Source organism: Balaenoptera borealis (assembly GCF_965194805.1).
Source record: "Balaenoptera borealis genome assembly, chromosome: 13".
NCBI lineage: Eukaryota > Metazoa > Chordata > Mammalia > Artiodactyla > Balaenopteridae > Balaenoptera > Balaenoptera borealis.
Window position 1 is genome coordinate 67,249,946 of NC_138870.1, and position 19,505 is coordinate 67,269,450.

At 41.4% G+C, this 19,505-nt stretch overlaps 1 protein-coding gene across 1 annotated transcript in view; it reads right to left on the reverse strand.

Moving 5' to 3' along the window:
• The window catches only part of PAWR (pro-apoptotic WT1 regulator), a 104,660-nt gene extending 87,175 nt beyond the window's left edge, over positions 1–17,485 (reverse strand). The window contains exon 1 of the mRNA XM_082351718.1: positions 16,642–17,485. Coding sequence (XP_082207844.1) covers positions 16,642–17,163 — 522 coding nt within the window. The 5' untranslated portion in view covers positions 17,164–17,485. The remainder of the gene's footprint in view (positions 1–16,641) is intronic.
• Positions 17,486–19,505: the final 2,020 nt, after the last annotated feature.

Consider the following 19,505-nt stretch of genomic DNA (forward strand, 5'->3'; position numbering starts at 1 on the left):
CTAAGACACAATAATATTGAAATTAGGCCAATTTATTACCCTACAATGGTTTCTAAGTGTTTAAGCAAAAGGAAGAGTCCCAAGTCTCTCACTTTAAATCAAAACCTAGAAAGGATTAAGCTTAGTGAGGAAGGCATGTTGAAAGCCAAGACAGGCTCGAAGCTAGCCTTCTTGCACTAAACAGTTAGCCAAGTTGTGAATGCAAAGGAAAAGTTCTTGAAGGAAATTGAAAGTGCTACTCCACTGAACTCAATGATAAGAAGCAAAATAGCCCTATTGCTAATATGGAGAGAGTTTTAGTGGTCTGGATAGAAGATCAAACCAGGCCACAATATTCCATTAATCCAAACCCTAATTCAGAAAAAGGCCCTAACTCTCTTCAATTCTATGAAGGCTGAGAGAGGTGAGGAAGCTGCAGAAGAAAAGTTTAAAGCTAGCACGGTTGGCTCATGAAGTTTAAGGAAAGAAGCCATCTCCATAACATAAAAGTACAAGGTGAAGCAGCAAGTGCTAATGTAGAAGCTGCAGCAAGTTATCCAGAAGATCTAGCTAAGATCATTAACGAAGGTGGCTACACTAAAAAAACAGATTTTCAATGTACTGATAGAAAAAAATAGCATTATATTAGAAGAAGGTGCCATCAAGGACTTGCACAACTAGAAAGGAGAGGTTCAATGCCTGGCTTCAAAGGACAGTCTGACTCTCTTGTCAGTTAGGAGCTAATGCAGATGGTGATTTGAAGTTAAAACCAATGCTCACTTACCATTCGGAAAATCCTGGGGCCCTCGTGCTCTATAAAAAGAATAACAAAGCCTGGATGACAGCACTTCTGTTTACAACGTAGCTGGCCCACTGTGGAGACCCACTGCTCAGAAAAGAAGATTCCTTTCAAAATATCACTGCTCACTGACAATGCACCTGGTCACCCAAGAGCTCTGATGGAGATGTACAATGAGATTCATGTTGTTTCCTTGCCTGCCAATACAACATTTATTCTGCAATCCATGGATCAAGAAGTAATTTCAACTTTCAAGTCTTATTATTTAAGAAATACACTGTGTAAGGCTATAGCTGCCATAGACAGTGATTTCTCTGATGGATTTGGGCAAAGTAAATTCAAAATCTTTTGGAAAGGAGTCACCATTCTAGATGCCATTAAGAACATTCATGATTCATGGGAAGAGGTCAAAATATCATCATTAACAGGAGTTTGGAAGAAAGTGATCCCAACCCCTATGGAAGATTTCAGTGGAGGAAGTAACTGCAGAGGTGGTGTAAATAGCAAGAGAACTAGAATTAGAAGTGGAATCTGAAGATGTGACTGAGATGTTGCAAATTCATGATAAAACTTGAGCAGATGAGGAGTTGCTTCTTATGGCTGAGAAAAGAAGGTGGTTTCTTGAGATGGAATCTGCTCCTGCTGAAAGATTGTTGAAATGACAACAAAGGATTTAGAATATTATATAAACTTAGTTGATAAAGCAGTGGCAGGGTTTGAGAGGATTGACTCCAATTCTGAAAGAAATTCTACTGTGGGTAAAATGCTATCAAACAGCTTTGCATGTTACAGAGCAATCCCTGGTGAAAGGAAGAGTTACCTGATGCAGCAAACTTCATTGTCTTATTTTAGGAATTGCCACTGCCACCCTAGCCTTCAGCAACCAGCACCCTGGTCAGTCAGCAGGCATCCGGCAAGACCCTCTACCAGCAAAAAATCATGACTTGCTGGAAGCTCAGATGGTTAGCATTTTTTAGCAATTAAGTATTCTTTAATTAAGGTATGTACATTTTTTTAGATATAACGCTAAGAGATGACAGTATAGTGCAAACATAACTTTTATACGCACTAGAAAACCAAAAAATGCATGTGACTTGCTTCATTGCAATGTTCACTTTATTATAGTGATCTAGAACAAAATCCACAACATCTATGAGGTATGCCTGTAAATTAAAAAGAAATATTACTATGAACAAATTTGAGTGCTTCAAATCATCTACAGAGTAGAGCTTTGAAGGTAGCATCAAAGCAAACTACCAGTTGTAATACCTGAATCCCTCTACTCTACTCTAAATATACTTCAAAGCTGAGGTATATTTCCTAATATAAACCCTCTATCCCAGGAATTCCCTGGCGGTCCAGTGGTTAGGACTCGGTGCTCTCACTGCCAGGGGCCTGGGTTCTATCCCTGGTTGGGGAAATAAGATACCACAAGCCGTGGTGCAGCCAAAAAATAAATAAATAAATAAGCCCTGTATCTCAATCAGGTTGCTAACTCCCACCTTTGTACCACTGCCCACTCTGCTCTCTCTCAGTCTGAAATATGACTCTCCTCTTCACCTGCCCATTTCTTATCAGTCCTTCAAGATCAGCTCAAATCTCACACTCCCTCCTTGAAACTTCCTGGACTATTCAGTCCTCTACAGAACTCTCACTTCTCTGTACTAAGAGTATGGCATAATTTAACACTTTATTACACATTTTTTAAAAATGTTTCAAAAGTATCTTATATAATCTTATTTCTCCAAATTAGATTTTAAATTGCTCAAGGAAAAGAACATGAATTAGAGTTTGTCCAAATCCTGGCAATGCTGGTAACAACATATAGAGCAACTCAGATGCCCAAAAGGCCTAATTCAGTGTCTAATATGCAATATATACTAAGAAGGTAGCAAATGTGTGGTAGCTTTACTGGAACATCTAAATTATTAAATATTCTGTAGCCATTAAGAATAACAACACAGCTATATATATATATTCACTGACATATAAAGATGATCATAAGATACTAAGAGCAAAAAGGTTATAATATTTGTAGAATGACTAAATTTCTGGACTTATATACTTATTTTAGGTGTATGCCCAAAAATATCCTCAAAACTTGTACACTAAAACTATAAACTAATAGTTATCATTGGATAGTGGGAATTACATTTATGAAATCAAAAAATTAACATCTCCGCTTTCAAAAAAAGTTTAAAAGGAAACAATATTCATGATATAATGTCAAGCTTAAAGATAGGTTATAGGGGCTTCCCTGGTGGCACAGTGGTTAAGAATCTACCTGCCAGTGCAGGGGACACCCCCTGGTGTCCTGGTCCGGGAAGATCCCACATGTCGCAGAGCAACTAAGGCCACAACTACTGAGCCCGCGCTCTAGAGCCCGTGAGCCACAACTAGTGAAGTCCATGCGCCTAGAGCCCGTGCTCTGCAACAAAAGAGGCCACTGCAATGAGAAGCTCGCACACCGCAACGAAAGGTAGCCTCCGCTCGCCCCAACTAGAGAAAGCCCGTGAGCAGCAACGAAGACCCAACGCAGCCAAAAAAAGTAAATAAATAAAATTTTTAAAAATAAAAAATAAAGATAGGTTATAAAAATGTACATAGAATATAATCCCAATTAATAAAAATGAAAGAATGTATGTCAAATCGATAGCAGTAATCTATAGCTGATGTTTGCACAATCCTGTTTTGGCTGTTTAATTTCAAATTTTCTGCAATGAGAAGGCACTGCCTTTAAATCATCAAAAATAAACACTATTCCTAATACGTGATTTGGAGAAGCACTTAACTTCCTCTAAGTAAGAGAGGGCAGAAGGAAGGGGGAGACAGGAAGGGAGGAAGGGAACATCTGTAGAAGCTGAATAAAAGCAGGAAAAGAGTCAAAGGCGATGCCCATCCTTTAGCACCTGTATTCCAAGCACCTGTATTCCAAGATGAACTAAAAGAATCTGGGAATGGAATTAACACCTGTTTTTATATCAAATACAGGGAAAAGTCTAAACCCAGGGACAATATTAAGCTATAAACCTCTCCCTGATTACACTCAGAATAGGATCTGACAATTTAATATCACCAGCGCCCCCATCTCTACTCCAACCCGCTCCCCCAAGAAGTCACCCCCAAATCTTCAGTACAGAACTATTTTTGGTATAACTTTGCTTAGGGCCTATCCTCTCGTTTCTTTTTAACCCCATGTGAAAATCTGGATTTATTTATTCTATTATATGCATATTATTTTTACAGAATTTTATATTGTTTACCATTCTTGAATAGGTACCTGTCTCTGAACAAGAAAATTCCCTTAATGACTTCAAATTAGGCAGGCAAAACTTATTCCATTCTGGAAGCTGTCAGAGTTATTGTATAAATAGGTATGGACAAAGGAAGGAAATGCTTAGCCAATAATACTAACAAAGAACAGCAGAATAAAGTCTGAATTCCCTGGCATGACATTCAGATCCATCACAATTGGTCCATATCATTTCTATTTAGCTGTTCTCCATTCACTCCCAATCATGAATTCTCTGAGTATCAGTTTCCTCTGTAAGAACATATCCTTCCCTCTTTCCAACAATGATAACCAACGTGTGAGCACTGGCACCTAAACAAATGTGGAGCCCAAGTTTGCCAGTATAGCTTTGGGCAAGTCACAACTTCTCTGAGGCTCAACTTCCTCATCTTGTAAAATGAGAAATATAAAAAAACCTACCTTGTGAGTTAATGTGAAGATCAGAAATAATGCACAGAAAGTTCCCAGCACAGTGTTGTGCACACAGTAGGCATGCAATGTAATGCTATTATCTCTTGGTTCTGTGCCTTCCCTTATCTAGAATGTTACTGTGTACCCCTCTGCACTTGGGAAGTCCTCATCAGTCAAGTCTCAGGGCTTAATACCACTTCATCAAATATAAAGCTCTCCTTGACTCCCTCATGTAACTGCTGGCTCCCTCTTCTGAGATAGTTCAGTACTCTGTTCTTTTCTACACTGCAGTTTTTATAACATCAAATTATAATTATTTGTTATCTGTTATGGACTGAATATTTGTTTCCCCAAAATTCCTATGTTGATAATTCAAAAACAGTCATGTACGACAATGTTCCTTGCAGCTCTATTTACAAAAGCCAGGACATGGAAGCAACCTAAGTGTCCATCAACAGATGAATGGATAAAGAAGATGTGGCACATATATACAATGGAATATTACTTAGCCGTAAAAAGAAACGAAATTGAGTTATTTGTAGTGAAGTGGATGGACCTAGAGTCATCATACAGAGTGAAGTAAGTCAGAAAGAGAAAAACAAATACCGTATGCTAACACATATATATGGAATCTAAAAGAAAAAAGAAAAAAAAGGTCATGAAGAACCTAGGGGCAGGACGGAAATAAAGACGCAGACCTTCTAGAGAATGGACTTGAGGACACGGGGAGGGGGAAGGGTAAGCTGGGACGAAGTGAGAGAGTGGCATGGACATATATACACTACCAAGTGTAGAATTGATAGCTAGTGGGAAGCAGCCACGTAACAGGGAGATCAGCTCGGTGCTTTGTGACCACCTGGAGGGGTAGGATAGGGAGGGTGGGAGGGAGATGCAAGAGGGAGGGGATACGGGGATATATGTATATGTATAGCTGATTCACTTTGTTATAAAGCAGAAACTAACACACCGTTGTAAAGCAATTATACTCCAATAAAGATGTTAAAAAAAATAAAAGGCTAAAAAAAAAAGAAAATTCCTATGTTGAGATCATAAACCGCAATGTGATAATATTAGAAGATGGGGTCTTTGGGCTGAGTTAGGTCACGAAGGTGGAGTCCTCATGAATGGGATTAGTGCTCTGATAAAAGAGACCCCAGAGATCTCTCTCAACCCCTTCCACCATGTGAGGACAGAGTGAACCAGGAAGCAGGCTCTCACCAAACACAGATTCTGCTGCTGTCTTGATCTTGGGAGTCCAAGATCACAGCCTCGAGAATTGTGAGAAATAAATTTCTGTTGTTTATATACCACCCAGTTTATGAGATTCTGTTATAACTGCCTAAACTAAGACATTATTTTTTTCCTTAAGAGAAAACCTTAAGTTCCTTAAAGACGGGTGATAATGTAACTCACTGTATCGCTGAGCACTGGGCCTGGGGCACAGAGAAGGCACTCAAATGTTTTTGAGTAAACCAACTAAAAAAGAATCTACCAAAGTGCTGTAGCACCCAAGGGAGAGGAGTGACAAGGGCAAATGCTAAAGAAGGTCAGGGAGGGTGAAAATAGAAAAGAAGCTGTCACATTTGGCAATTATGAGGCCATAAGCAAACTTGGCAAGATCAATTTTAATAAAGTAGTGGGACTGAGCAGTGAAATGGGAGTTAGCAGGTGAAAACAATGCCTTTAAGTTGAGCAATTAAGGAAAGAAAAGTAAGTTGAAGGTGAAGCAGAATTAAGGGAACATTCCTTCATGGCAAGATGAACCAACAGAGAAAGGCTGAGTATTTAAGAAGGAATAAAATAAGCGAGATTCCAGATCGTAATCAGGGTAGAGTTAGCCCGGCGGGGGCGTGGGGGGGAAGAGGCAGGACTGCAACACTCAGCTAGAGGGAAGAAGGCTGAGGCCGAAATACAACTTAAATTTTGAGATAAAAGTAGTCTGAGAAAACCAAGTTAACACTTTTTTATAATGGACTAGATGATCTCTAAAGACTTTTCCTGTTCAAAACACCCAGTTATGTAATTTTCTAATACCAAAGAAAAACCCTCTAAAATCCATCCACTGCTTTCCTTTTCTACCACCACTGCCCTAGCAATCAGTATTAGTATATGATTAAATGCGTATTCTCAGCTCTAGTCGCTGCCTGCTCCCTAGATCTTTCTTTACCTCACTACCTGGATTGATCTTCCCATGCCACTGTTTTATATATTTTGGATGTATGGATGTGGGTACGAATACAGATATAGACAGATACATAGATATGTATGTATGTAAGGGCATATACATATACACTCTAGCATTTGTTTAGAAAACTGTATTCGTTCCAAAGCAACTAATATGTTAGGGAGCAAGTTGAGCATAACACAAATTTCACATTTGCTTCTGTGCAACTGCAAGAAACACTAGGTGAGCGGAGAAAACACTACCCAGCCACACAGAAACGCACAAAATACACACACCACAAAGTTCTGCCAGGTAGCTCAGTTCACTCACTGTATGTGTTATGAGCTACACCCATCCATGTCTGGTGTTAAACTTTCAATCCAATTTCAGATAGCCCTTCTTCCACCACTTCACAAGTTGCAACCCTTTTTTAAAATTTATTTATTATTTATTTATTTATTTTTGGCTGTGTTGGGTCTTCGTTGCTGCGCGCGGACTTTCTCTAGTTGCGGCAAGCGGGGGCTACTCTTCGTTGTGGTGCACGGGCTTCTCGTTGCGGTGGCTTCTCTTGTTGCAGAGCACGGGCTCTAGGCACGCGGGCTTCAGTAGTTGTGGCACATGGGCTCAGTAGTTGTGGCTCACGGGCTCTAGAGCGCAGGCTCAGTAGTTATGGCACATGGGCTTAGGTGCTCCGCGGCACGTGGGATCTTCCTGGACCAGGGATTGAACCTGTATCCTCTGCATTGGCAGGCAGATTCTTATCCACTGCACCACCAGGGAAGCCCGTTGCAACCCTTTTGACACCCACTTCTGTAAGCAAACTTCAGGCCTTTTATAAGGTAAAGTGTCATATTTATTGCAGTACATTTATATTTCTTAACCATTTAACATGTATAAAATTGTGCTAGTCTTTATTAGGTTTCTGTCTTTTCACATGTCACTGACAAAGTTTTTGAGTGTTATGCCCCTAAACTCCATTTTTCCATACATCCTGTGGTTTTTAATCATGTGACTTTTGAATACCATGTTGAGTTTCATGAACTTGTATGTTGAGTTACAGCTTACAGAGACTTATAATTACTGCAGCTCTAATCACAAATTTCCCGCCAAAATCAAAGGCAACAGAGGAGGTAAAAAAAAAAAAAAAAATCTCTGGGCATCCTTCACAATTATCTGAAGGTCCCAGTATCTATAAGATGCTTTGAATGACTCGAACACATTTCTTGAATGGTTCAGGAAACACAATATATGAAAAGGAATAAATAGCTGTTTAGCAGTAGGGCCAATAAAGCAATGTTGAAATATTTTAACATCAAAAAACCCAAACATATCCATCCCTAAAGACAAAGTATACTGGCAGTTGTCAGGGGCTGGAGAGAAGGTAGAATGGAGAGTTATTGTTTAATAGGTATATAGTTTCAGTTTTACAAGATGAAAAGAGTTATGGGGATGGTAGTGGTGATTTCTGCACAACAATGTAATGTGTTTAATACCACTGAGTGTACATTTAAAAATCGTTAAGATCTTATGTATGGGTATTTTACCATGATTAAAAAAAAAAAATCCATCCCCCCTATTTTTGAAAAATAACACCATAAAAATATTCATAATGAATGACTAAATATACACACAAATCTGTATAGTGTGGTTCCATTTTTTATGTAGATAGAAAAAGGACTAGAAACAAATATTAATATGTATAAGAGGTGATAGGTTTCTCTATCTTTTTTTGTATTTACACGAGGGAACTACAATGAATACATTACTGTTTTAACACATTATTTTTATCAGCAGAAAAAAAATAATTTAATATACAAATTTGATTTGGATCAACTTTTGCTTGCATTACAGAATATCAAGAGGTCTTGTCAAGAATTTGAGACCTAGAGTAACTTCTTTGACTATTTCAGCTAAAATACTTCCTATTCATATTCCTCAGGTACCATCTTCTGAATATTCATTTCGTTCTTCATAACTCAGATTTCCATTCTTTTTAAATACTACTAAAAATATTCTGCAAGGAATTCCAAAAGTAATAGAAAATCATTTCATACTTTATATAATCTGAAAAATTCTCAAATAAGATTAAGTAGTTCACTTACATGCCCATAGATAAGCTGAATATTAAAAGGTATCTTTTAAAGTTAATTTTATTACAAAACATGTTTTCATCACATGTTTTTCAAACTGTATTTTATTTTTATTTATTATTCAATTAGTCTCTTAACAGTTTATAAAGAGCCTGCAAACAAAATTTTAGCTGTCACAGAATTGTAATCTACAACATAAATTCTCTCCTATCTGTTCATTTCAGCAAAACTCTAATAAAATACTCACTTTCAGAACACAACAGCCCTTTTTCTTTAAATTCAACTTATAAAGCAAATGAAACTATTATTGAAAATGACATTGTAACCCATAAAAATTTGGTGAAGGAAATTTCTAAAGACTATCACAGAATAAATGTGTATTAGCCAATTCACGCGCTAAATTTTGAACTCACTGGAGCTGTTTTTGCCCTTTAAGTATATAATTTTGCTGCTTTTAGAAATTAAATATTGTTATAATTTTATTCAGACATGGTGCCTGGCATATTTTTAAGTAACCCAAGGAGAATGTAATAAATAGCTGAGGCTCAATTCTAACACCAGTATGTACACAGCTATAAACAAAACTGCATAAGACTTGGGCTTCCCTGGTGGCACAGCGGTTGGGAGTCCGCCTGCCAATGCGGGGGACACGGGTTTGAGCCCTGGTCTGGGAGGATCCCACATGCCGCGGAGCAGCTGGGCCCGTGCACCACGGCTGCTGGGCCTGCGCTCTGGAGCCTGCAAGCCACAACTACCGAGCATGTGTGCCACAACTACTGGAGCCCGTGCTCCACAACAGGGGAGGCCACCGCAGTGAGAGGCCCGCGCACCGCAGCAGAGAGTGGCCCCCACTCACCGCAACTGGAGATAGCCCGCGCACAGCAACGGAGACCCAACTCAGCCAAAAATAAATAAATAAATTTTTTTTTTTTTAAAAATGGATAGGACTTACACCAAAGGTTGCCTCAGCAATAAGCAAATATGTTAAGAATCAACTGACTACCTAAGGACACCGGAAGGTCTAATATGTGAGAGTAGTAAACAAAAGGAAAAAAGTCTTCACTTGAGACTATTTTGACAAGATGGACAAAATCTGTTTTAAGAGTTTGAACTAATTATTAAACATATTTACAAACATACACTTTCCCTTAAAGAATATAAAAAAGAAAACTGAGTAAAAGTACAGTTCAAATTACACATGAAGTATTAGAGGTTTTTTCTGTAGGCTAGGCTTCTGCAAGAAGCAAGGCAGACAACATTTTGTACTAAATATATGACATTACATAAATATTTAAGATACTCTGAATTTCCAAGTACCTCAAGTTGTCTCTGTTAAAATATCTATAAAGTTCTTAATTAAAAGGGAAAAATAAGAATGTTTAACATCCCAGTAAGAAATTTCCACTAGACATCAACAATCAGCTTTCAATGTAACCTATACAATAACTATAACTTATCATTTGGTCATTCTTAGAACATTTTCAGAAATGTTATCTCACAGGATTATTATATGAATTAAATAAAATAATCAGTATCAATTTCATTTCACAGATCAGTAAACCAGTACAGAGCATTTAAGTCAGTTCTTCTCAAACTTTAGTATGTACAAGAATCACTCAAGAACATGTTAAAATGATGTCTTAAGTAACTCCTTCCCACCCGCAGACTGAGGTGGATCCCAGAAATCTGCATTTTAAATAAATAACACAGGTGATATTGGTACAGGTGGTTCCCCCCACCCCAACCCAGCCACATCTTTTAGGACCCTGATTTAAGTAATGTATGACTAAAGCCATTAATGGCATAAAACTCCATTTTTACTCTGAATCAAAGTTCCCAAACGTTTAGATGGTAGAGCTTTACAGATCTCCATGAAAGATATGTAAAATTTTAAACAAGTTGAAAATATTACATTCAATTAAATTAAGTACTTCTTATACTAAATTCCAGTAAAAACAAGTGGTAGTAGATGTCTAAGTTTTAAGAAACTTAAAACTGAAGAGATTCTACCATTTCATTTCTCTGTGAAATGCAGGAAAAGCTGATATTAAATTATATTAACTTAATAGCTTCTCGTGGTTTGAATACTGTTGCACTTTACTGAGTAGGGAGCTAAAACTTAGGTACCACACATTCTAGGAACATAATAAAAAAATTAAGATGAAAATGTAAAAGCACTTAGAGCACAACTTTGTGAATACACTGAAAACCACTGAACTGTACACTTTGAAAGAGTGAGTTTTATGGTATGTAAATTATATCTCACTTTTTAAAAAGAAAAAAACTCTTAGAAAATTTCAAACTAGTATTTTCCAGTAATTTTACATTTCTAAGACATTATATCAGCATTACTATTAAACAGCATAATTATTTTCTGGCCTATATCACAGATGCTGAAAACCAGTGCAGAAATAATAAAAAGCATAAATAAGGCTGCTAGCTTGACAAAGATTTTAAACAAGAATTGTAATGCCACTGTTTATATATTTATTTGCTCTCAAATTTTTCCAATAAAGTCCCACTTCATCTGCCTTTTATAACAGGGTTATTTTCAAATTCTATAGTAATTTATTAGCATCTTATAAAATAATCTTTGTATTTCTTAAACTAGATATATAGTATGTAATACACTGAAATATAATAAGATGGTTATTAAAGCACCAGGCTTTGAAGACAGACTACTTCGCTTCTTACCACATATATGGCCTCTGGCAAGTAACTTATCGTTTCTGCTCCATTTTCCCATAGGGTTGTAGAGAGAATGAAATGCGCCAATGTATGTAAGGTGCTTAAGTCAGTGCCTGGCACCTTCATAAACACACCATAAATATCATCTACTTTAATTACATAATAATTATTTTTATGTAAAAAGGCCTCTCAGCTTAGAAAACTCATTACAAATCCTGATAATATTAAAATTTCAATTTTCTTTATCAATTTAGGAAAGCTGTGACTAAAATATTATTAAGGAACCTAGGTGTTTATGCTGTTTCTACCCTATTCACAAGTCCAATTTTCTCCAACTCTGAGTCACTATTAGTTCTTCTCCTGACTCATCACATAGAAAGGTAGACAGTCTGGAATATAATGGGCATACCAAAAGGCATTTCTTAATCTATCTGGATTTATAAGATTTACTAAGTGGAACCTGTCCATATAATGGTCAATAAATATGCTAAATAATTATGACTTAAATTGTGTTCACTTAGAAGTGTTTGTATATATCAAATGTTCCTTCAAAGTATGTAGTAGGTGTTATAACCCCATCTTGACTGAAAAACAACATATCACTTAAGTAAAATCAAAGATCCACATTTTCTGACTGCTAGCCAAAAGCAGATTAATAATTTGCTGATGATCTGGTGTTCAAAATTTTGCCAAGCAAACTACAGACTAGAAGGTCAGAAGCAATCTCTGAGCCTACAAATTTGACCTTAATTTCTATTCAATTCCATACTTTCATTGTTTTCCCCATTCAGATGTTCAAATCATTTAAGATAACCTCTAATAAAAAGTTATTGAAAAAAATCTAGGGACATAAGCTAAATAATGCAAGATAGATTAATTAAAAACTCCACTTTCCCTAGACACACATGTACACAAAAAACCAAATACTTTTAAAATACTACTCTACCACTTACTCACTTTCCATGTGATCTTAAGTCATTTAAACTCTCTAAGCCTCCACTTTCTCCTCTGGAAATGGGGATAAAAAGAATAACTGTAACTACCATATGAGATTGCTGTGAGCATTAATCAAGACAACACATAAAACACTTGAGCCAACCACTATGAAAACGGTTAAGTTTCAATAAATGTTAACTTTTATATATAAATCCAAACTTTAGCGTCATTTGACCTTTATTGAAAGATTGTATTTTCTATGAAAACCATCTCTGTTAACCCATTCATGCACACCTACCCAATGACAATAACTTCACAAGCACTCTAAAAACGTGGATATAACAGTCGAGGAAGTTAGAGCCCCCTCCTCTTGAGTTAGGTACCCTGCTCAGGAAATAGCCTGTACTTAACACTGTACTACTTAACACAGTTCCCTATATTACTTGAGAGCCCCTTGTGGGCAAGGCCTGTGTCCTATTGTTCATTTCTGTATCCTGAGACTGCAACCCAATAGTTCTAAACCCTGACTCACAAGGGGAGCTTATCAAAATATTAATGCCTGGGATCCATCCCAGACCCATTAAATCTAAGGAGGTCAGGGAGGTAGAAGACAAGTAATCAGCAAGGGGGGGAGCATTTTTTTAATATCCTCACGTGATATTAACGTACTGCCACAGTTAAGAACCACTGCACTCTGACATTTAAAATACTATACAAACAGGTATGTATACGTGTGTGAATATATAAATATATAGGTAAAGAAATATAAGTCTCAGCTCAAGACCCTCAACCTCAGCTACTCCTAGCCCCATCATCTCTTTCCTTTAAACAGACAACACTGTTAATAAACAATTAGTTACATGCTGCGTTAAGATGGCTTTTAAACTGTTAACTCAGTACAGTACTTAAGTTTCTTCATGTAATTATGCCTTAGCCTTCTTCCTAGATTACAGTCTTGCTCCTTGAAAATATACACTGTCTTATTCTTCTTGTTTTCTCCACAGTGCTTATGATAGTGCCTTGAACACCAACGTGTAATAAACATGTGGCTGATCTAATAAATGCATACAAAAATTATCAGCAGGAAGTATGTCACATCCAAATTAACCAATTTGGGCTATGACTCAAAAAACAGAAAAAGTAAAAGTTCAGAAAAAAGTTTAAAAAAACCTCTAACTTAGTAAATAAGAACAACTAAAGTTTATCTCATTAATGAGCATCTATATATCTGCATTTATTACAGCCATCACATGCAGTATCCCATCACCATCCACCACTTTAAGATTCTGAACTCTTTCCTTACTAAAACTATCTTCCAGTTGCTTGTGGTATCTTTAGCTGCTGTCATGTTATTTTGTAACAACTTTACAATACTCTGTAATTAGTAAAACAAGTTAATGAAAGTCACAACAAATGTGTCACACATGTTTAATAAATATGTCTTGAAGAAACAATGTTTATCAACCACTAAAATAGACTCTTTGCATACAAGTTACATGCTAATCTCTAATATAAATTTAGATGGGAATACTGTCTGAAAATAAGAGAGTCTTATTCAACACTATATATAATAGAAGTCTAATTTTGAGTATTGACAGACTGATGATTTTCTGCTTTTATAGCATTTTCATACCTTAAAATTCTATAAAATAGTATATGACTTTTTAAAATAGGAGTCCTAAGCTGTATTACACAAGAAACTCCACAACTGGCATTCGCAATGTTGAAACTACTAAGAGAAATGAATGGCACACAATTCTAAAAAAAAACAATTTAAAGATATGAGAATGATTCACCTTAAGAGTTTTGTGTCATATGTGTTACCACTATTAACAATCTGAAAGACCTAAGTTGTTTTTAAAAAACTGAAAATATGGGGACTTGCCTGGTGGCGCAGTGGTTAAGAATCCACCTGCCAGTGCAAGGGACACGAGTTTGAGCCCTGGTCCGGGAAGATCCGAAGTGCCGCGGAGCAACTAAGCCTGTGCGCGACAACTACGGAGCCTGCGATCTACAGCCCACGAGCCACAACTACTGAGCCCGAGTGCCACAACTACTGAAGCCCACGCACCTAAAGCCCGTGCTCTGCAACGAGAAGCCACCCAATGAGAAGCCCGCGAACCGCAACGAAGAGTAGCCCCCGCGAACCGCAACGAAGAGTAGCCCCCGCTCACCGCAACTAGAGAAAGCCCGCGCACAGCAACAAAGACCCAAGGCAGCCAAAAAAATAAATAAATAAATTTAAAGGGAAAAAAAAAAAAACTGAAAATATGGGGAGGAGGCACTCAAGAAATATTCCTGCTAATTAGATACTGTGGTAAAACATTACCATGTTTTGTTGGGTCCTACAGTATTAAACAGATAGAGCCGGAGTTACCACAAAAAGAAAGCAGTACTCAATTCCCTATTCAATAAAAAAGGTTCAAATTCCACAGACAAAAAAATGGTACCCTGGGTTGTTTGTTTTTAAGGAAGATTAAATTTAGGAGTTGCCAACACCCAAACGAAAAACATTCCAGAGTATCAGACTCAATTGTAGTGGGGAGTCATCTACATTCTCAGCACTATGTTCCCTTACCCAAAACAGGAATATTAACAAAGGATGCTTCTTAGGACCTCACGAGATACACCATACTTACTTCCCCCAGTAAACATTACCCTTGCTAAAAAACCAAAAACAAAAAGGTACTTGAGAAATAACAATTTTAGCACAAGCAGCCAGACAAAAAATGAAGTTTAACATCTGCCAAGATATTTCCCAAAATAAGACCCCTGTCAAATGAACAATGAGGAAAAGATTGCAAATGACAAATTCTTTTATTTGGACCATCAGCTACTTTTAAAAAGAAAGTTGAGGAATGTAGCTTTTCCAAAGCCTTGTCTTCAGTTTCCCCCTAATCTTCATATTTTTAACTTAAAAAAAAAAAACCCTAGAAATTTGATTACCACTCTTATGAATTCCTTTTAAAGCAATTTAATGAGTAACAGATCTTTTGTGCAAGTAGCAAACCACAGAGGACAGTTTTGCTGGCTGATAAAAATCTCTCTGAAACACTCATAAAAATATACCCTTCAAAGACAAACTCTGATTTTTCCAGGTATGGAAATTATATTAAGACTTAAAAAAATTTGGGTATGTTTGATATACACCCTAACTTACTACAAATGTTTTTACTTGAACCACAATTAAAGTTGGTGAATTCTTACTATTTATTTACTGTGTGTCAAAGTTGAATAAATTAGAAGGCCAGGAGGAAAAAAAAGGTAAAACCTAGAACCAATGAGAAAAAGATGCAACTACTTCGGGTGAAACAAGATTATTGAATCACTTCCCAAAACCGGTGAGTTACTATTAAAGTAACCAAATACTTGTTAGAGGATTGTTTTGTTTTGTTGAGGGTAGAGAAAGGTGCGGTTATACCCCAAGTAAAAATGTTTTACCAGGCACTCTGTAATGGCAAGATACTGCTGCCTGCATAATGGTTTTTGAGACTGCTCAAAAATACCAAAAAAAAAAACCCAACAACAACCCAAAAAACAAAAAATCCCCAACCCTACCACAAATGTTTTCCAGAATACACAGAGCCAAATACTTAAATACAGGGAAAGAGCATCTTAGCAAAAAGAACTGAGGGTTGCTACAGCGTTTCTAATGTCCACAATACCACTCAGAAAAAAACTCTGTGTGTGTGTGTGTGTGTGTGTGTGTGTGAGCGTGTGTGTGCGTGTGTTGGGGAGCACTATTTCCAAAAGCTGGTTTATATATGAAATAGAGCATATGCTCAGCTGGATATACTTATCTTGGGTTCACTGAAAGATAAAGCTGTCTGGGATAGTGCTAAAGCCACGTTTTCTTTACAGGTGCTATTAAACACTGTTAAGAGAGAAGAAGAGATAAACTATCTGATAATTTGAGACGGGCACGTGGAAAACTAAAGTACGTGATCATCACCATTAATCAATTTTTCTAATTGATCAAGCATAAACAAACAAGGCTAGGTGGGCAAGTTCTGGAGCCCCGAGTTGTCTTTCCAACACTGAAAAGAAGGATCATGGGTCTGAGATCTTAGCCAGAAAGCCTGAAAAGCACGCGTCCGACTTTGGATTTGGGGAACTTCCCAGCAAGCATTTGTTGAGAGTAAAACTCCATCACCCCCTGCCTGCCTAACTCAGTGAAAGGCTAAGAAGTGCAGGCTCGAGGGAGAAAGCTCTGGGCCCTGGAGAGAAGACACCAGGAGGCGGCAGCCCGCAAGGGTCCGGCCGCGGCCCCCGCCCGGCTCACCTCTGCGGCAGGGATGTTGACCACGCCGGTGGAGCGCCGCTTCTCCCGCAGCTTCCTCTTCTCGATCTGCCCCTTGCCTTTCCTGGCGCTGGGGCCCGAGCTCTTGCCCTTCTCCGGGGCGCCGTCCCGCTCCTCCTCGCCGTCCCGTGCGGGCGCTGCCCCCGAAGCGGCCGCGGTGGCGGCGGCGGGGGACTCATCCTCCGGCCGCCGCTGGCCGGGGGCGGCGCGGCTCAGCTGCGCGGGGCCCACGGCGCAGTTCACGCCCCCGGGGCTGGGGGCGGCAGGTGCGGCGGCGCCGCCCGGGAGGTTGTTGTTGAGCTCGTTGGCCGCAGCGGCGGCCGAGGTGCCCAGGGGCCCCGGCGGGAGCTTCCCGGCCGCGTCGCCCGTGCCCCCACCGGGGGCGGCCGGGCCCGGGGGATTCTGCTTGGCGCGCATCTTCTCGCGCTTCGCCTTCCACTCCTCCAGGAAGTCTGTGGTGCTGCCGCCGCTGCCGCCGCCGGTCCGGTAGCCACCGGTCGCCATATTCCCAGCGGGGCCGGCCGGGCTCTCACCTCAGGCCGCCCGCCCCGACTCCGGCCGCCGCCCCCTCTTCCTTCCCGCCACCCGGAGAAGGCGAGGGAACGACCCCCGGGCGCGGGGGCGGCCGCGGCTCCCCCAGGGACCGGCTGGTCTGCGGGGAAACACAAAAGGGGGCGGAGAAGGGAAGCGTAAGATCCTCGCCCGGCCCGAGGGTCGTCCCCGCGGCCGCGCCCCTCGGAGCCCCACCGAGAGCGCGCCCACTCAGCCCCGCAGGCGAGGAGCCGCAGAGTCCCCACCCTGCAAAGTTTCTCCGACGCACCTACACGGCTGGCCCGGACGATCACCGCCCCTCGAGGGGTGGAGAGAGGCACGGTCCCCACCCCCCGGCCCGCCCGCCCGCCCGCCCCATCCCCGCCGGGGTCCGAGCCTGCGGTGGTCGGGGGACCCGGGCCAGACCCCCCACCTGTTGACCCGTCGCATCTCCAGCCCTCGCTCCGGTCCGGGGTCCCCGCGACCGACACACTCATTCCCGGGACGAGGCGCGGAGTCCCCTAACCGACTCGCGGAGGAGGCGGAACGCGTCCCGACCCAGCAGTCCAGCCGAGTCCAGGGGGACGGGTGCGCGTGCGGAGCGCGGACCGCCCGGGCGGCCCCTTACCTGGGAGGAGTTGGGGGGACGAGGAGCGGGACTGGGAGCTGGCGCCCAGGTGAGCCGAAGCGGCCGCGCGGAAGGAGATGCGGCCAACTCTCCGTCCGGAGCCCGCGGCGCTCCCGGGCTGGGAGGGAGGGAGGGAGGGAGGGAATGAGCGAGGGGAGGGAAGGGAACGAGGGGAGCCGAGCGGCGCCGAAGCGCCGGCGGAAAGGACCGAGACCGCTAGCGAGGGGCGCGGCGCGCGGTGGGGGCGGCGGGGCCCGCCGACGCCCCGCCTCCGGCGCTCAGGTGCGCGGCGCCGCGTCCAGCCCGCCGCTGCCGCCAGCCCCGCGCCAGCAGATGCGACCGCACATTCCTGGGCGCGCAACCTCGCGGCGGCCGACCTCCTGGCGCCTCCGACGCTGGAGCGTGAACCGCCCTCCACGCCCTTCTCCCGGCTCCTCTTCTCCGCCTCTCCAGTCTCCCACCACTCTTCCTTTTAAGTACAAGACGTATTCTTCCAGGGAAAGTCTCAAATACTGCTGGCTGAGGGGGAAAGTGCATGATTCAGGGCCTGACTAGCTAGGATGGGAAAATACTCTCGCGTCCCTTTTCCTAGTCGCTGCCCCCTTTTCAGATGTCCTGGGGTGGCAAGCAGGAGAGTGGAAAGGGCTGAAACCCAGGCCCCTCCTTCTAAGTCTGTGGTCTCAGGTGAACGTGTCGCCTGAAAGGAGAGGCTTCAACTGTTAGTGTTTTATCAAGGCTTTACTATTATCTTAGGCTTGCAGGGAAAAAAATTTTAAACTCATTTTAAAATGTATTGTGGGGCTTCCCTGGTGGCGCAGTGGTTGAGAGTCTGCCTGCCAATGCAGGGGACACGGGTTCGGGCCCTGGTCTGGGAGGATCCCACGTGCCGCGGAGCGACTGGCCCCGTGAGCCACAATTGCTGAGCCTGCGCGTCTGGAGCCTGTGCTCCGCAGCGGGAGAGGCCGCGATAGTGAGAGGCTCGCGCACCGCGATGAAGAGTGGCCCCCACTTGCCGCAACTAGAGAAAGCCCTCGCACAGAAACGAAGACCCAACACAGCCATAAATAAATAAATAAATAAATAAAATTAAAAAAAAAAAATGTATTGTGTTGGCGATCTCAGTCCTACTTGGAGTTTCCTCTTAACCCTGTCTCTACACCTCCTCTTCACAGATAGTGAATTTAGCAGCAAAACTCCCTACCAAAGTCCTAAAGCTGCATTGAGGCTGATTTGACATGAGCTGGGGCGGTGATTGTCTCTCTTCTTCTACCCTTGACATGCCATAGGGTAAATCTTATCTTCAGAGGCAAGTCATCTCCGATTTCTGGATCAGGGCTGGGTGACTGCCACTGTCAAGCACTTGAGCAGATAGACGTCACTGTATCCGAGTAACGCCAGGGCACATCACTGTCATAGGGTACAAATGCCTGGTCACCATTTTGCAAAAAGTAGGCGAGCCCTGAGTCACATTCTTACCTAACATAACTCTTTCTTCCTACTTAGTACCTGTTTTGCCCAGGTGGCACACGGTGGGTGAGCCGTCAGCCTGTGCCTGCTCAGGAAGGAGAACAGGAGAATGTGATTCACACGCTATTTATTTATCAGAGGGGAAAGTCACACAGTTCTCGTCTTTTGTCTGACTGCTGGAGTGAACATGTGGATAACCCGGATTGAGTTCTGGAAAAAC